The sequence below is a fragment of the Sciurus vulgaris genome (genome assembly GCF_902686455.1).
Source record: "Sciurus vulgaris genome assembly, chromosome: 4".
Lineage (NCBI taxonomy): Eukaryota > Metazoa > Chordata > Mammalia > Rodentia > Sciuridae > Sciurus > Sciurus vulgaris.
The window spans coordinates 143,822,733-143,835,261 of NC_136464.1; the positions used below are offsets into that span (position 1 = coordinate 143,822,733).

Consider the following 12,529-nt stretch of genomic DNA (forward strand, 5'->3'; position numbering starts at 1 on the left):
AACGAGGGTGGGAGGGATCTCAAAAAGAGTCAGGGGTGTGTAAGAGGTGAAGAGCCATTTTCCTCTAAAATTAAATTACATTAAATTTGACCTGAGGAATGCCTCTGGTCCTCCCTAGCAAGGAAGTACAACCTAATTTAGAAGGAAAACAAACTAAAAGCCTCATTTAGGTGTGTTTTTTTGTTTGTTTGTTTGTTTTATTTATTTTTAAACATCTGGCTGTGTCTGAGCCAATCAAAGGAGCTGAGTATTAGCCATCTGATCAAAACATGTCCAAATAAGCAAACATCAAAAATATCTATCAAGCTGTTTCTGTACCTCACTTCTGTTTTCTGCACATAAATGACTGTAGCTCTCTGTACCTTTTCTGATTCTGAGGTTACCCAATTTCCAAATCATTCTTTGCTCAATTAAACACTGTTAAATTTAATTCAGCTAGAGTTTTTCTTTTAACAATAGAGACTGAGATATCTGAATAATACCTAATACTTGGTTGAACTTGATACTCTGATTTCAAAATTGAGGCTTTTTGCATTTTATTTTTTAAGATACCAGGGATTGAACCCAGGGTTTAACCACTGAACCACATCTCCATATATATATATATTTAATTATATATATATATATATATATATATATATATAATTTAGGGTCTTGCTGAATTGCTTAGGGCCTCACTAGTTTGCTGAGACTGGCTTTGGACTTGAAATCCTCTTGCCTCAGCCTCCCAAGCTGCTGGGATTACAGGTATGTGCCACTGTGCCTGGCAGGATGTTCACATTTTAACATGACCCAAAGACAGTCAGTTACTAAGAAGTGAGCTGAGAAACCATGAAATTTTCCATGCAAGAGCAGGGAGGTAGGGTGTAATGACACAGGCCCGTACCCCCCAGGAGTGCCAGTTACTAGGGAGGCTGAGGCAGAAGGATTGCAAGTTTGGAGCCAGCAAGGGCAACCTAGGGAGACCCTATCTCAAAATAAATAGAGGGCTAGAGATGTAGCTCAGTGGTAAAGCGTTTACCCAGCACGTACAAGGCCCTAGTTCAATCCTCACTATGGGGTCGGGGGGCACCAGCAGAGAAAGATAACCCCACTACATAAAATGTCACAGAGAGCAGTGAGAGATGAAAAATAAACATGTATTTTTATTGCATCCCTGCAATGATACAGTTAGAGTGTTTACACAATAACCATTTGAGAAAAAAATTTCTTGTACCAAAAATAGAATAAAAAGTGCAAGCGCAGTGGAATAACAGGTCACTTAAAAAAAAAAAAAAAGTAAAGTGATGCTCAAAGAGAATGAATAAATTGTCCAAAACTTTATAGCAGATCTGAGGTTCAACTCTCCAGCTTCTGAGTTTTTAATATCTATGCAACATGTTCCATTTTTCCCCCTCTAAGAATGGGATTATGCTCATCAAGGTCTGTCCCCTACTATGGTTCACAGGGGAAGGATCACACCTGTCATAATTCTGAAGGATTATGTTGAATTTGAAAAGCTGGTGAGATGCTTCTGAACAATACAACCTAGCCCACTGCTGCAATTTTGTTATGCGCATTACTATGTCTTAGGTCCACTGGTGGTCTGTTCTTTGAGATGAAAATAATATATCAGTAGGAGCTAAGTGAAACAGAATGAACTGGTCTCCAGGTAGCCAGATAGTATATGAAGTCAACAGAAAGAATACTTCCTGTGGTCTATTAATAATTCAGAAACTCTCTATCCTCAATGTTCCTCCACTCTCCAGTTTTTTCCTACTTTTCTCACTTTCTTTTTTTTCAAATAAATAGTCCCCGCTGACAAGCTGCACTTAGGTAATCACTGCACAATACAATTAATGACTTTGTTTACAAGATTCTTGCTAGTATTTTATTTTTATCCTTTATAGTGTTTGGCCTTTAAAATCAAGTGAATATGGAGATTTTTTGTTTTTGGCTGCTTTCTCTTTGGCATATGGTATTCATGCCTTTAAATTTTTTTTTTTTTTGTCATTGTTCCAGGGCATTTCACTGATGAGATTTATCAAAATGCATCCACAAATCAGCCACTAAGAGATTACTTGAATACAAACTGTTATTAGGAAAATGATCACAACAACAAAACAATAACAAAGACAGTTTAGGGAAAAGCCAGACCATTAGTTCTTTTTAGAAGGGTTTATATTCTTGCCCCCAGCAATAATTTATCAAAGGCTGTTGCTCTGAATGAAATTAGATTTCCCTTTTAGCTTCAGTAATAGCCCATTCCTGGAAAAGCAAAGCTCAGAAACATTTGGTTTAAAAAAATTATTTTTACTCAAAGAGAGAAGAGTTTGCTGTGTTATTTCTGGTGATGGAATTGGAACCAGGGTTCAGTTGTGCATCTGGCTACTAAGCTGCAGCTCTCACTGCACCCGCCCCCCCACAGGAACCTCCAAAATATGCACAAAGTATTGATTATTTTCAGTGTGATATTATTTGGTTGATTATAGTCATATTTTCATTCTACTCTTCATGCATAAATGTCAATCAGATTTCAGAGTATGTACCTGTGATCCCAGCTGCTCAGGAGGCTGAGGCTGGAGGATCCATCCAGCCCAGGAGTTCAGGACCAGCCTGGGAAACCTACCCAGATCATATTTAAAAATAAAAAAAAGTATGGCAGCCTAGACGTGAGCCTGTGTACTAAGATCCCAAAGTCAGCTACAGGCAGCTCCAAGGATGGTTGTGCTGTGTTGGCTCTGAGGCCATATGTACACCTGCCAGTAGGTGAGGACCATGAAGGTGAGGACCTCCAGCCCCTACCTCTCTTCCCAGCTCTTTTCCCAATGGACTATCTTTTCAAATTCACTATGACTAAAGCTGACCTCCCTTCAACCTAGCTTCTAATTTCTAGATTGCTTAGAGGCCATGCTATGCAATGCAGGGTTGAAACAAGGTTGAAGTTCAGATTTTTAACCAAATCTAAACTCTATGCTTATTGTTTGTTCTTATGATTTATTCTTTCTTCTGGGGCTCAATCTCCTCCCCTTATAAAATATCCATAAACATGACCAGAATGTGCCTGGCATGGTGGCATATACACATAGTTCCAGCTCCCAAGGCAGGAGGCTCTCTTGAGCTCAGGAGTTCAAGGTCAGTCTATGTAACACAGCAAGATCCTGTCTCAGAAAAAAAAAAAAAAATCCTAGCATGTAGGGTTGTAAGCATTTAACAGGGAACATTGCTCAATGCACCAGACAAACACAAACACAGGTGCTAAATAACATAGGTTTCCTTCATTTCCTCTCACTCCAATGATACTGTCACTATCAACACTAAAAAAGTTGGACATGATATGATTAGTTTTCCTCACTTCTTGTTCTCTCTTAAAATCAGTCATTAAGTTATAGACTATTAAAACTAGCAAAAGACCTTAGAAATCACAGTCATTTGATTTATTGGTAAAATGCAGAGACAAGTCACCAATTATTCTAGCGATTCTGACTCCCATATCACTTCAGTAACAAACGCTATTTCACAATTTACTTGATATTTGACAATCATATTGAACAAAAAGGAATCTATCAACTCTTCAGTAATCATATACAGACACAGCTTCAGGCCCATAATGTAAGCTCCATTCTCTGAACTATCGTTCTATGATTATTTATTCAGAAAAGAGTTTTTGGTAGAATTTTCCCTGCTTCTGATACATTCTTTGTCATATATCCCTTCTGTCTTTGCTGTTCACAAAAATTAGGGGAGGGATCCAACTCAGAGAGATAAATAGAAAAGAAACAGATCATAGAAGCAAAAGGGAAATACGAAAGAAAGAAAAAGAAAAAATAAGACAGTTCCAAAGGAAGCAATATGATTTTTTAAAAACATAAAAATTGACTAGTTGGTAAAGTTCAACAATACTTGTACCCTGGAACTATTCACTCCATGTATTATATAGGCTGTAGCATGAGTTATTTGTGTTCTTCTAGGTAATTTATGATAGAATATCTAAGGGAATCACTCTTCTAGTCAAATATAAGAATTAGATATATTCATGTATGCATTCTTTAAAACATAGCTATTATTCCTTTCATATTTCATGCATGCTCCAAATCTCCTACTTAATAGCTTTACCCTCTTCTCCATCCTATGGACAAGAGAAAAATAAATTATTATCCACAGTTAATTCTATCTACAAAGACAGGAAAAATATAAATCATGTGATCTGATAGGGTCCAACAAATTACCTTTATAAAAGATTCCATGTCATTATTCTTCATAGCCACTGAATATGCTTATCATCCAGGATTCTCCCATAATAAAATAGATCCAGAAAAGAAAAAGATACTACATCTAACGATAGCCTGTTGTACTGAAATCCAATTATTTGTCAGGGCAAGTTGAAAAGTGTCCAAAAGAGCTGGCCCTCAAGCTTTAACATTTTATTCCCCAACCCACTACACTGACTTCAACCCACTACACTGACTCGATTCAACGAGAGACAAGAAGCAAGGAAAACAGCTCTGCACAGTGTGGGATTCTAGTTGAGTTACCTCTGAAAGGCAAAGCCATGCTGCTTACAGAGGAGGATGACAGCAATGAGGACTCCAAGGTGATGAGGCTTCATCCCAACAGAGATTTGCTGTAAACAGAATTCTCTGAGAAGAAGGCCCCTGAGAGCCGATTGTGCAAGTCTTCTTTACATACTAGTTAAACTGTAACAGCATGTTCCCTTTCATTCCTGTGGCTCAGTCAACTTAGCTTCCATTTTTACTCCCTAAAAGAGAAATGCACATTTGTTTAGTTCAGTGATTGTTTCATACCTGAACCTTCGGAAAGAAAGTATGATGGGACTAGTCCTTAGTTTATGTTGTCTAGAGAATGTTTAATTCCTCAGGGGATATAGGACCAAAATTAAAAGTCTGGTGATAGCCAAGGATCCTGTCTGATTCATTTCAGAATCATAGCCGTTGATTATAGCCCATGTTGAGAGAGATCTCCACCAAACCACTAAAACTGTCTTCCTTGCCTCTTTTTTTAAATTTTTTTTTTTTTTTTAAGTTTTCAAGCTCTAATGAAGATATGAGAAGGTGGGTGGTGGTTCCCAAAATTTGTGGCTAATTTAAGGCTGAGAATTGAAGCTTATATGGAGGATTATAGAATCTCCATTCGAAAATATCTTTCCTTTTTTTTTTTTTTTTTAATTTTGAAACAGGGTCTTGCCAAGTTGCTCAGACTGGCCTTGAACTTGTAATCCTCCTGCCTAAAGCTCCGAAGTAGCTGGGACTATAGAACTGTGCCACCATATATGGTGCTCAAAAATATCTTTCCTTTCCTTGTCCATATGGAAGGAAAGGCCCACCCAGAGCAAGGAACACCATGTCATGGGGGCTGGTTTGAGTAACAGAGACATCAGGTAGTTTTGAATCACTTATATTTAAGGAGGGTCACCACAGCAGCCATCATCTAAATCAAGGCCCACTACCTATCATTTCGAAGGTGTCGTCAAACTAAGTCTAAACAAGTGCAAAGCCATAGCCATATTCTAAGTGGAGAGAATCTTGATACCCCTCCCCACACTCCCACTGGTAAATGCACTTGAATACTCTTGAGGTCAGAATAGGCAAATTTGCAAAATAAACAGCCTATCCACAATGAATAAACTGAAAAAGAAAAGGGGGAGATTTCAAATCTCTCCCTCTGAGATTCAAAATCAAACAAACGTAATGGATTGAAGTGACCCCCACTGAAATGACTTTTTATATAACAAAGAAAGAGAAATAAGAAAATGCATTTGTATCTACTCATATGTGGAGAAAGAAACACAGGAAGGGTAGAATGGAAGTCAATAGGACCAGTTTCCTTTGGGGAAAAGAGGAGGGACCAAGAAGTGAGTAGGAGGGATGGGGGAAAGGACAATTCTATGAGTAAACCTTTTTGACTAATTCTGAATTAGAGAGCCATGTTAAGTTTTCACATATTCAAAACAAACAAATTTTAAAAGGAATACAAATGAAAGCAAATAAATCTGTGTTTCAGATGAAAAACATAGTCATATTAAAGGAAAGAGGGAGAAACTAACCCAAATAACTTTTACCTTTTTTATTTTTTAATGCAAAAGGCAACTTTAGGAGATCCAAGATGGCGGACTAGAGGGAGGCTGCGTTCCTTGTCGCTCTGTAACTCCGGTTTCAAGCAGAGGCTATCTGTTTCTTGGTGAGGCAGTTTTTACTGCTTATCGATCCCCTGCTGTTTATCCCATTTGTCTGCTGTGATCACCTGCAGTCTGCCAGCATTCTGACACCTTTTTTGAGTGCAGATTGCTCACTGTCAGGCACCTATCATCTGCCATTTGCCTGCCTCTCACCTGTCCATTGCTTGCCTTACACCTATCCATCACTCAACGCAGGAGTTTCACCTCCCGATCGTCCAACAACAGTCAGCAAATTGATCGCCGACCGCTAGTGGAGGAACAGCTGCCTGCTGTTGCCTGGAAGTTCACTGTGACAGTACCTGCAGGTTTGATTAGATGTGGCTGCCACCATTTTGAGACAACAGCCAGGCCCCATAGGACCCCTGGCCATACTGACTGAGACCTGTCTCCAGGATCCCTCAGCCCGACCGATCACTCCCTACCTCTGGGACCCTCACATTGACTGACTGTTTCCTGCCGCCAGGACCCCCAGACCAACTGACTGTGCCATATCACTGGGACCCCAGACCAACTGACTGCACACATCTTCCAGGATCCCGCAACAACACCAAACACACCCGACATTCAGGACCCCTGCCTGACCAACCGCACCTGCCTCCAGGACCTCCAGCAGACCATGTCCACACCCTGAGCTGCAGCTCCCCATTTGCCAACACATTTCGAAGCCAGAGCGGCCATCTTGGATAATCCTGGAAGCCGTAGCTCCGATCTTTAGGTGTGGCAAATCCCATCCTGAGATGCCCACTGGAGATTTGAAGCTCATTGTCAGGTACCTTTCATGCATCAAGCTACTGAACTCTGGGAGGTTTCATTACTATATGACTGTTATACTGTAGATTTTCTTTCTTCTCCTTATTGAAAAATTTTAAGTTGTTATTTCTTTACTTTTCTTGCTCTCTTTTCCTTTTGTTTACCTGTTCCCTCAGAGTCTCTTTCTCCCTTTTTTGCATGCTAACAATTTCTTTTGATTACACTCTCACCCTTTCTATTATCTAGAACTTCTGTATATTCTTTGCTTATCCCATTAACAGCCACATTCTACATCCCTCTGCATTCTCTTTGTCCTCCATTAGAAACTGCAGACCTTATTGCAAATCTGTTTGTTTTACTGAAGAGAATATTTAAACTCATTCTGTTTATTATGACAATATTGTTATTGTCCTCATAGGGGCTATTTGGTCTAGGAATGCATACTGTCTGAATTGGGCACTGCTAATATTGATCTCCCCTTAAAGAAAAGGTTTTGGAAACCTATAGGGCCACTATAAGCCTATGGGGGAAATCTGCAATACCCCAGATCCACACTGTTAGAGGGGAAGATACATGAACAACATGAAAAAACAAGGGAAGAAAATGATCCAAACAAATCTAGATTCTATATTAATAGAATCCAATGACAGTATATTAGAAGAAATGTCAGAAAAGGACTTCAGATTATACATGATTAAGGTGATTCACAAAGCAAAGGATGAGATAAGAGAGCATATGCAGGCAATGAATGATAATACCAATAAACTGAAAGAGCAACTGCAGGAAACAATAGATCATTTCAACATTTCAACAAAAAGAGAGATCCTCAAAAAAAAACAAAAACAAAAACAAAAACAACAACAACAACAACAAAACCAAACGGAAATCCTTGAAATGAAGGAAACAATAAACCAAATAAAAAACTCAATGAAAAGCATCACCAAAAGACTAGACCACTTGGAAGACAGAACCTCAGACAATGAAGACAAAATATTTAATCTTGAAAATAAAGTGGCCCAAACAGAGAAGATGGTAAGAAATCATGAACAGAATCTCCAATAACTATGGGACATCATGAAAAGACCAAATTTAAGAATTATTGGGATTGAGGAAGGCACAGAGATACAAATCAAAGGAATGAACAACCTATTCAATGAAATAATATCAGAAAATTTCCCAAACCTGAAGAATGAAATGGAAAATCAAATACAAGAGGCTTACAGAACACCAAATGCACAAAATCACAACAGATCCACACCAAGGCACATTATAATGAAAATGCCTAACATTCAAAATAAAGATAGGATTTTGAAGGCCACAAGAGAAAAGCATCAGATTACATATAGGAGGAAACCAATACGGATAGCAGCCAACTTCTCAACCCAGACTCTAAAAGCTAGAAGCGCCTGGAACAACATATTTCAAGCTCTGAAAGAACATGGTTGCCAACTGAGAATCCTATACCCAGCAAAACTAACCTTCAGATTTGCAGATGAAATAAAATCCTTCCATGATAAACAAAAGTTAAAAGAATTTACAAATAGAAAGCCTGCACTACAGAATGTTCTCAACAAAATATTTCATGAAGAGGAAATAAAAAACAACAAAGTAGGTCAGCAGAGGGAGGAACTACCTTAGAGAAAAACCACTCAAAGGAGAAACCAAGTCAAATTAAAAACCAAAAATAAACCCAAATGACTGGGAATACAAATCGTATCTCAATAACAACCCTGAATGGCCTAAATTCATCAATCAAAAGACACAGATTGTCAGAATGGATTAAAAAGAAAGATCCAACAATATGCTGCCTGCAAGAGACTCCTCTCATAGAAAAAGACATCCATGGACTAAAGGTGAAAGGATGGGAAAAAACCTCCAATGCACATGGACTCAGTAAAAAAGCAGGAGTTTCCATCTTCATATCAGATAAAGTGGACTTCAAGCCAAAGTTAGTCAGAAGGGATAAAGAAGGACATTTCATACTGCTTAAGGGAACTATAAATCAGGAAGACATAATGATAGTAAATATTTATGCCTCAAACAATGGTGCATCCCTGTACATCAAACAAATCCTTCTCAATTTCAGGAATCAAATAGACCACAACACAGTAATTCTGGGTAACTTTAACACACTGCTATCACCACTAGATAGATCTTCCAAACAAAAACCAACCAAAGAAACCATAGAACTCAATAACACAATCAATAACCTAGACTTAATAGACATATATAGAATATTCTATTCATCAACGAACAATTCATTTTCTTCTCAGGAGCACATGGAACCTTCTCGAAAATAGACCATATGTTATGCCACAAAGCAGCCCTTAGGAAATGCAAAAAAATAGAGATACTGCCTTGTGTTCTATCATATCATAATGGACTGAGAGTAGAAATCAATTACAAAATAAAAAACAGAAATTACTCCAACACCTGAAGACTAAATAATATGCTATTGAATGAAACATGAATAACAGAAAACATCAGGGAGGAGATAAAAAAAAATTCTTAGAGGTCAATGAGAAAGATGATACAACATATCAAAATCTCTGGGACACTATGAAAGCGGTACTAAGAGGAAAATTCATTATATGGAGCGCATTCCAGAAAAGAATGAAAAGCCAACAACTAAATGACCTAACATTACAGCTCAAAGCCCTAGAAAAAGAACAGAATAACAGTAAAAGTAGTAGAAGACAGGAAATAATTAAAATCAGAGCTGAAATCAATGAAATTGAAACAAAAGAAACTATTCAAAAAATTGACAAAACAAAAAGTTGGTTCTTTGAAAAAGTAAACAAAATAGACAAACCCTTAGCCACACTAACAAAGAGAAGGAGAGAGAAAACTCAAGTTACTAAAATTCATGATGAAAAAGGAAATATCACAAAAGACACCACTGAGATACAGAACATAATGAGAAGCTACTTCGAAAATCTGTATTCCAACAAAATAGAAACTACCGAAGACGTTGACAAATTTCTAGAGACATATGCTCCTCTCAAACTGAACCAGGAGGACACACACAATTTAAACAGATCAATATCAAGCAATGAAATAGAAGAAGCCACTAAAAAACCTACCATCCAAGAAAAGCCCAGGACCAGACGGATTCTCAGCCGAATTCTACAAGACCTTCAAAGAAGAACTCATTCCAATACTTCTCAAAGTATTCCAGGAAATAGAAAAGGAGGGTACCCTACCAAACTCATTCTATGAAGTTAATATCACCTTCATACCCAAACCAGGCAAAGACACATCAAGGAAAGAAAATTTTAGACCAATATCCTTGATGAATATAGATGCAAAGATTCTTAACAAAATGTTGGCAAACCATATCCAAAAACATATTAAGAAAATTGTGCACCACGATCAAGCGGGGTTCATCCCTGGAGTGCAAGGATGGTTTAACATCCATAAATCAATAAACATAATCCATCATGTCAATAGACAAGTATAAGAATCATATGGTTATTTCAATTTACGCAGAAAAAGCGTTTTACAAAATACAACACCCCTTCATGCTCAAAACACTAGAAAAAATAGGGATAGTAGGAGCATACCTGAACATTGTAAAGGCAATTTATGCTAAGCCCATGGCCAACATCATTCTTAATGGAGAAAAACTGAAACCATTCCCTTTAAAAACAGGAAAAAGACAGGGATGTCCTCTTTCACTGCTTCTATTCAATATTGTCCTCAAAACTCTAGCCAGAGCAATTAGGCAGACTAAAGAAATTAAAGGGATACGAATAGGAAAAGAGGAACTTAAGCTGTCACTATTTGCTGATGACATGATTCTATACTTAGAGGATCCAAAGAACTCCTCCAGAAAACTTCTAGACTTCGTGAATGAATTCAGCAAAATAGCAGGCTATAAAATCAACACACATAAATCTAAAGCATTTTTATATGCAAGTGATGAAACATCTGAAAGGGAAATGAGGAAAACAACTCCATTTGTAATAGCCTCAAAAACAAACAAACAAACAAACAAACTTGAGAATCAATCTAACCAAAGAGGTAAAAGATCTCTACAATGAAAACTCAAGACATTGAAGAAAGAAATTGAGGAAGATCTTAGAAGATGGAAGGATCTCCCATGTTCTTGGATAGGCAGAACTAATATTGTCAAAATGGCCATACTACCAAAAGTGCTATACAGATTCAATGCAATTCCAACTAAAATCCCAATGATGTACCTTACAGAAATAGAGCAAGCAATCATGAAATTCATCTGGAAGAATAAGAAACCCAGAATAGCTAAAGCAATCCTCAGTAGAAAGAGCGAAGCAGGGGGTATTGCAATACCAGAACTTCAACTACACTACAAAGCAATAGTAACAAAAACGGCATGGTATTGGCACCAAAATAGACAGGTAGATCAATGGTACAGAATAGAGGACATGGACACAGACCCAAATAAATACAATTTTCTTATACTAGACTAAGGTGCCAAAAATATGCAATGGAGAAAAGATAGCCTCTTCAACAAATGTTGCTGGGAAAACTATAAATCCATATGCAAGAGAATGAAACTAAACCCCTATCTCTCACCCTGCACAAAACTCAATTCACAATGGATCAAGGACCTTGAAATCAGACCAGAGACCCTGCATCTTATAGAAGAAAAAGTAGGTCCAAATCTTCAACTTGTTGGCTTAAGATCAGACTTCCTTAACAGGACTCCCATAGCACAAGAAATAAAAGCAAGAATCAATAACTGGGATAGATTCAAACTAAATAGCTTTCTCTCAGCAAAGGAAACTATCAGCAATGCGAAGAGAGAGCCTACAGAGTGGGAGAAAATCTTTGCCACTCATACTTCAGATAGAGCACTAATTTCCAGAATATATAAAGAACTACAAAAACTCTACACCAAGAATACAAATAACCCAATCAACAAATGGGCTAAGGAAATGAACAGACTCTTCACAGAAGAAGATCTACAAGCAATCAACAAACATATGAAAAAATGTTCACCATCTTTAGTAATAAGAGAAATGCAAATCAAAACTACCCTAAAATTCCATCTCACCCCAATTAGAATGGCGATTATCAAGAACACAAGCAACAATAGGTGTTGGAGAGGATGTGGGGAAAAAGGTACACTCATACATTGCTGGTGGGGCTGCAAATTAGTGCAGCCACTCTGGACAGCAGTGTGGAGATTCCTTAGAAAATTTGGAATGGAACTACCATTTGACCCAGCTATCCCTCTCCTTGGCCTATACCCAAGGGACTTAAAATCAGCATACTACAGAGATACAGCCACATCAATGCTCATAGCTGCTCAATTCACAATAGCCAGATTGTGGAATCAACCTAGATGTCGTTCAATTGATGAATGGATAAAGAAACTGTGGTATATATACACAATGGAATATTACTCAGCTATAAAGAATAATAAAATTATGGCATTTGCAGGATGAAATGGAGAATATTATGCTAAGGGAGATAAGCTAATATCAAAAAACCAAAGGACGAATGATCTCGCTGATAAGCAGATGATGACACATAATGGGGGGTGGGAGGGGGGCAAGAATGAAGGAAGGCGGGACTGTATGGAGGGAAAAGAGGGGTGGGAGGGGTGGGCGGGAAGGA

The 12,529-nt window shown here is 37.9% G+C and overlaps 1 protein-coding gene across 1 annotated transcript in view; it reads right to left on the bottom strand.

The window, feature by feature from the left end:
* CPB2 (carboxypeptidase B2) overlaps nt 1-4,615 on the bottom strand; it is a 77,414-nt gene extending 72,799 nt beyond the window's left edge. The window contains 1 exon segment of the mRNA XM_079137888.1: nt 4,515-4,615. Coding sequence (XP_078994014.1) covers nt 4,515-4,588 — 74 coding nt within the window. The 5' untranslated portion in view covers nt 4,589-4,615.
* Between the last annotated feature and the right edge of the window lie 7,914 nt (nt 4,616-12,529).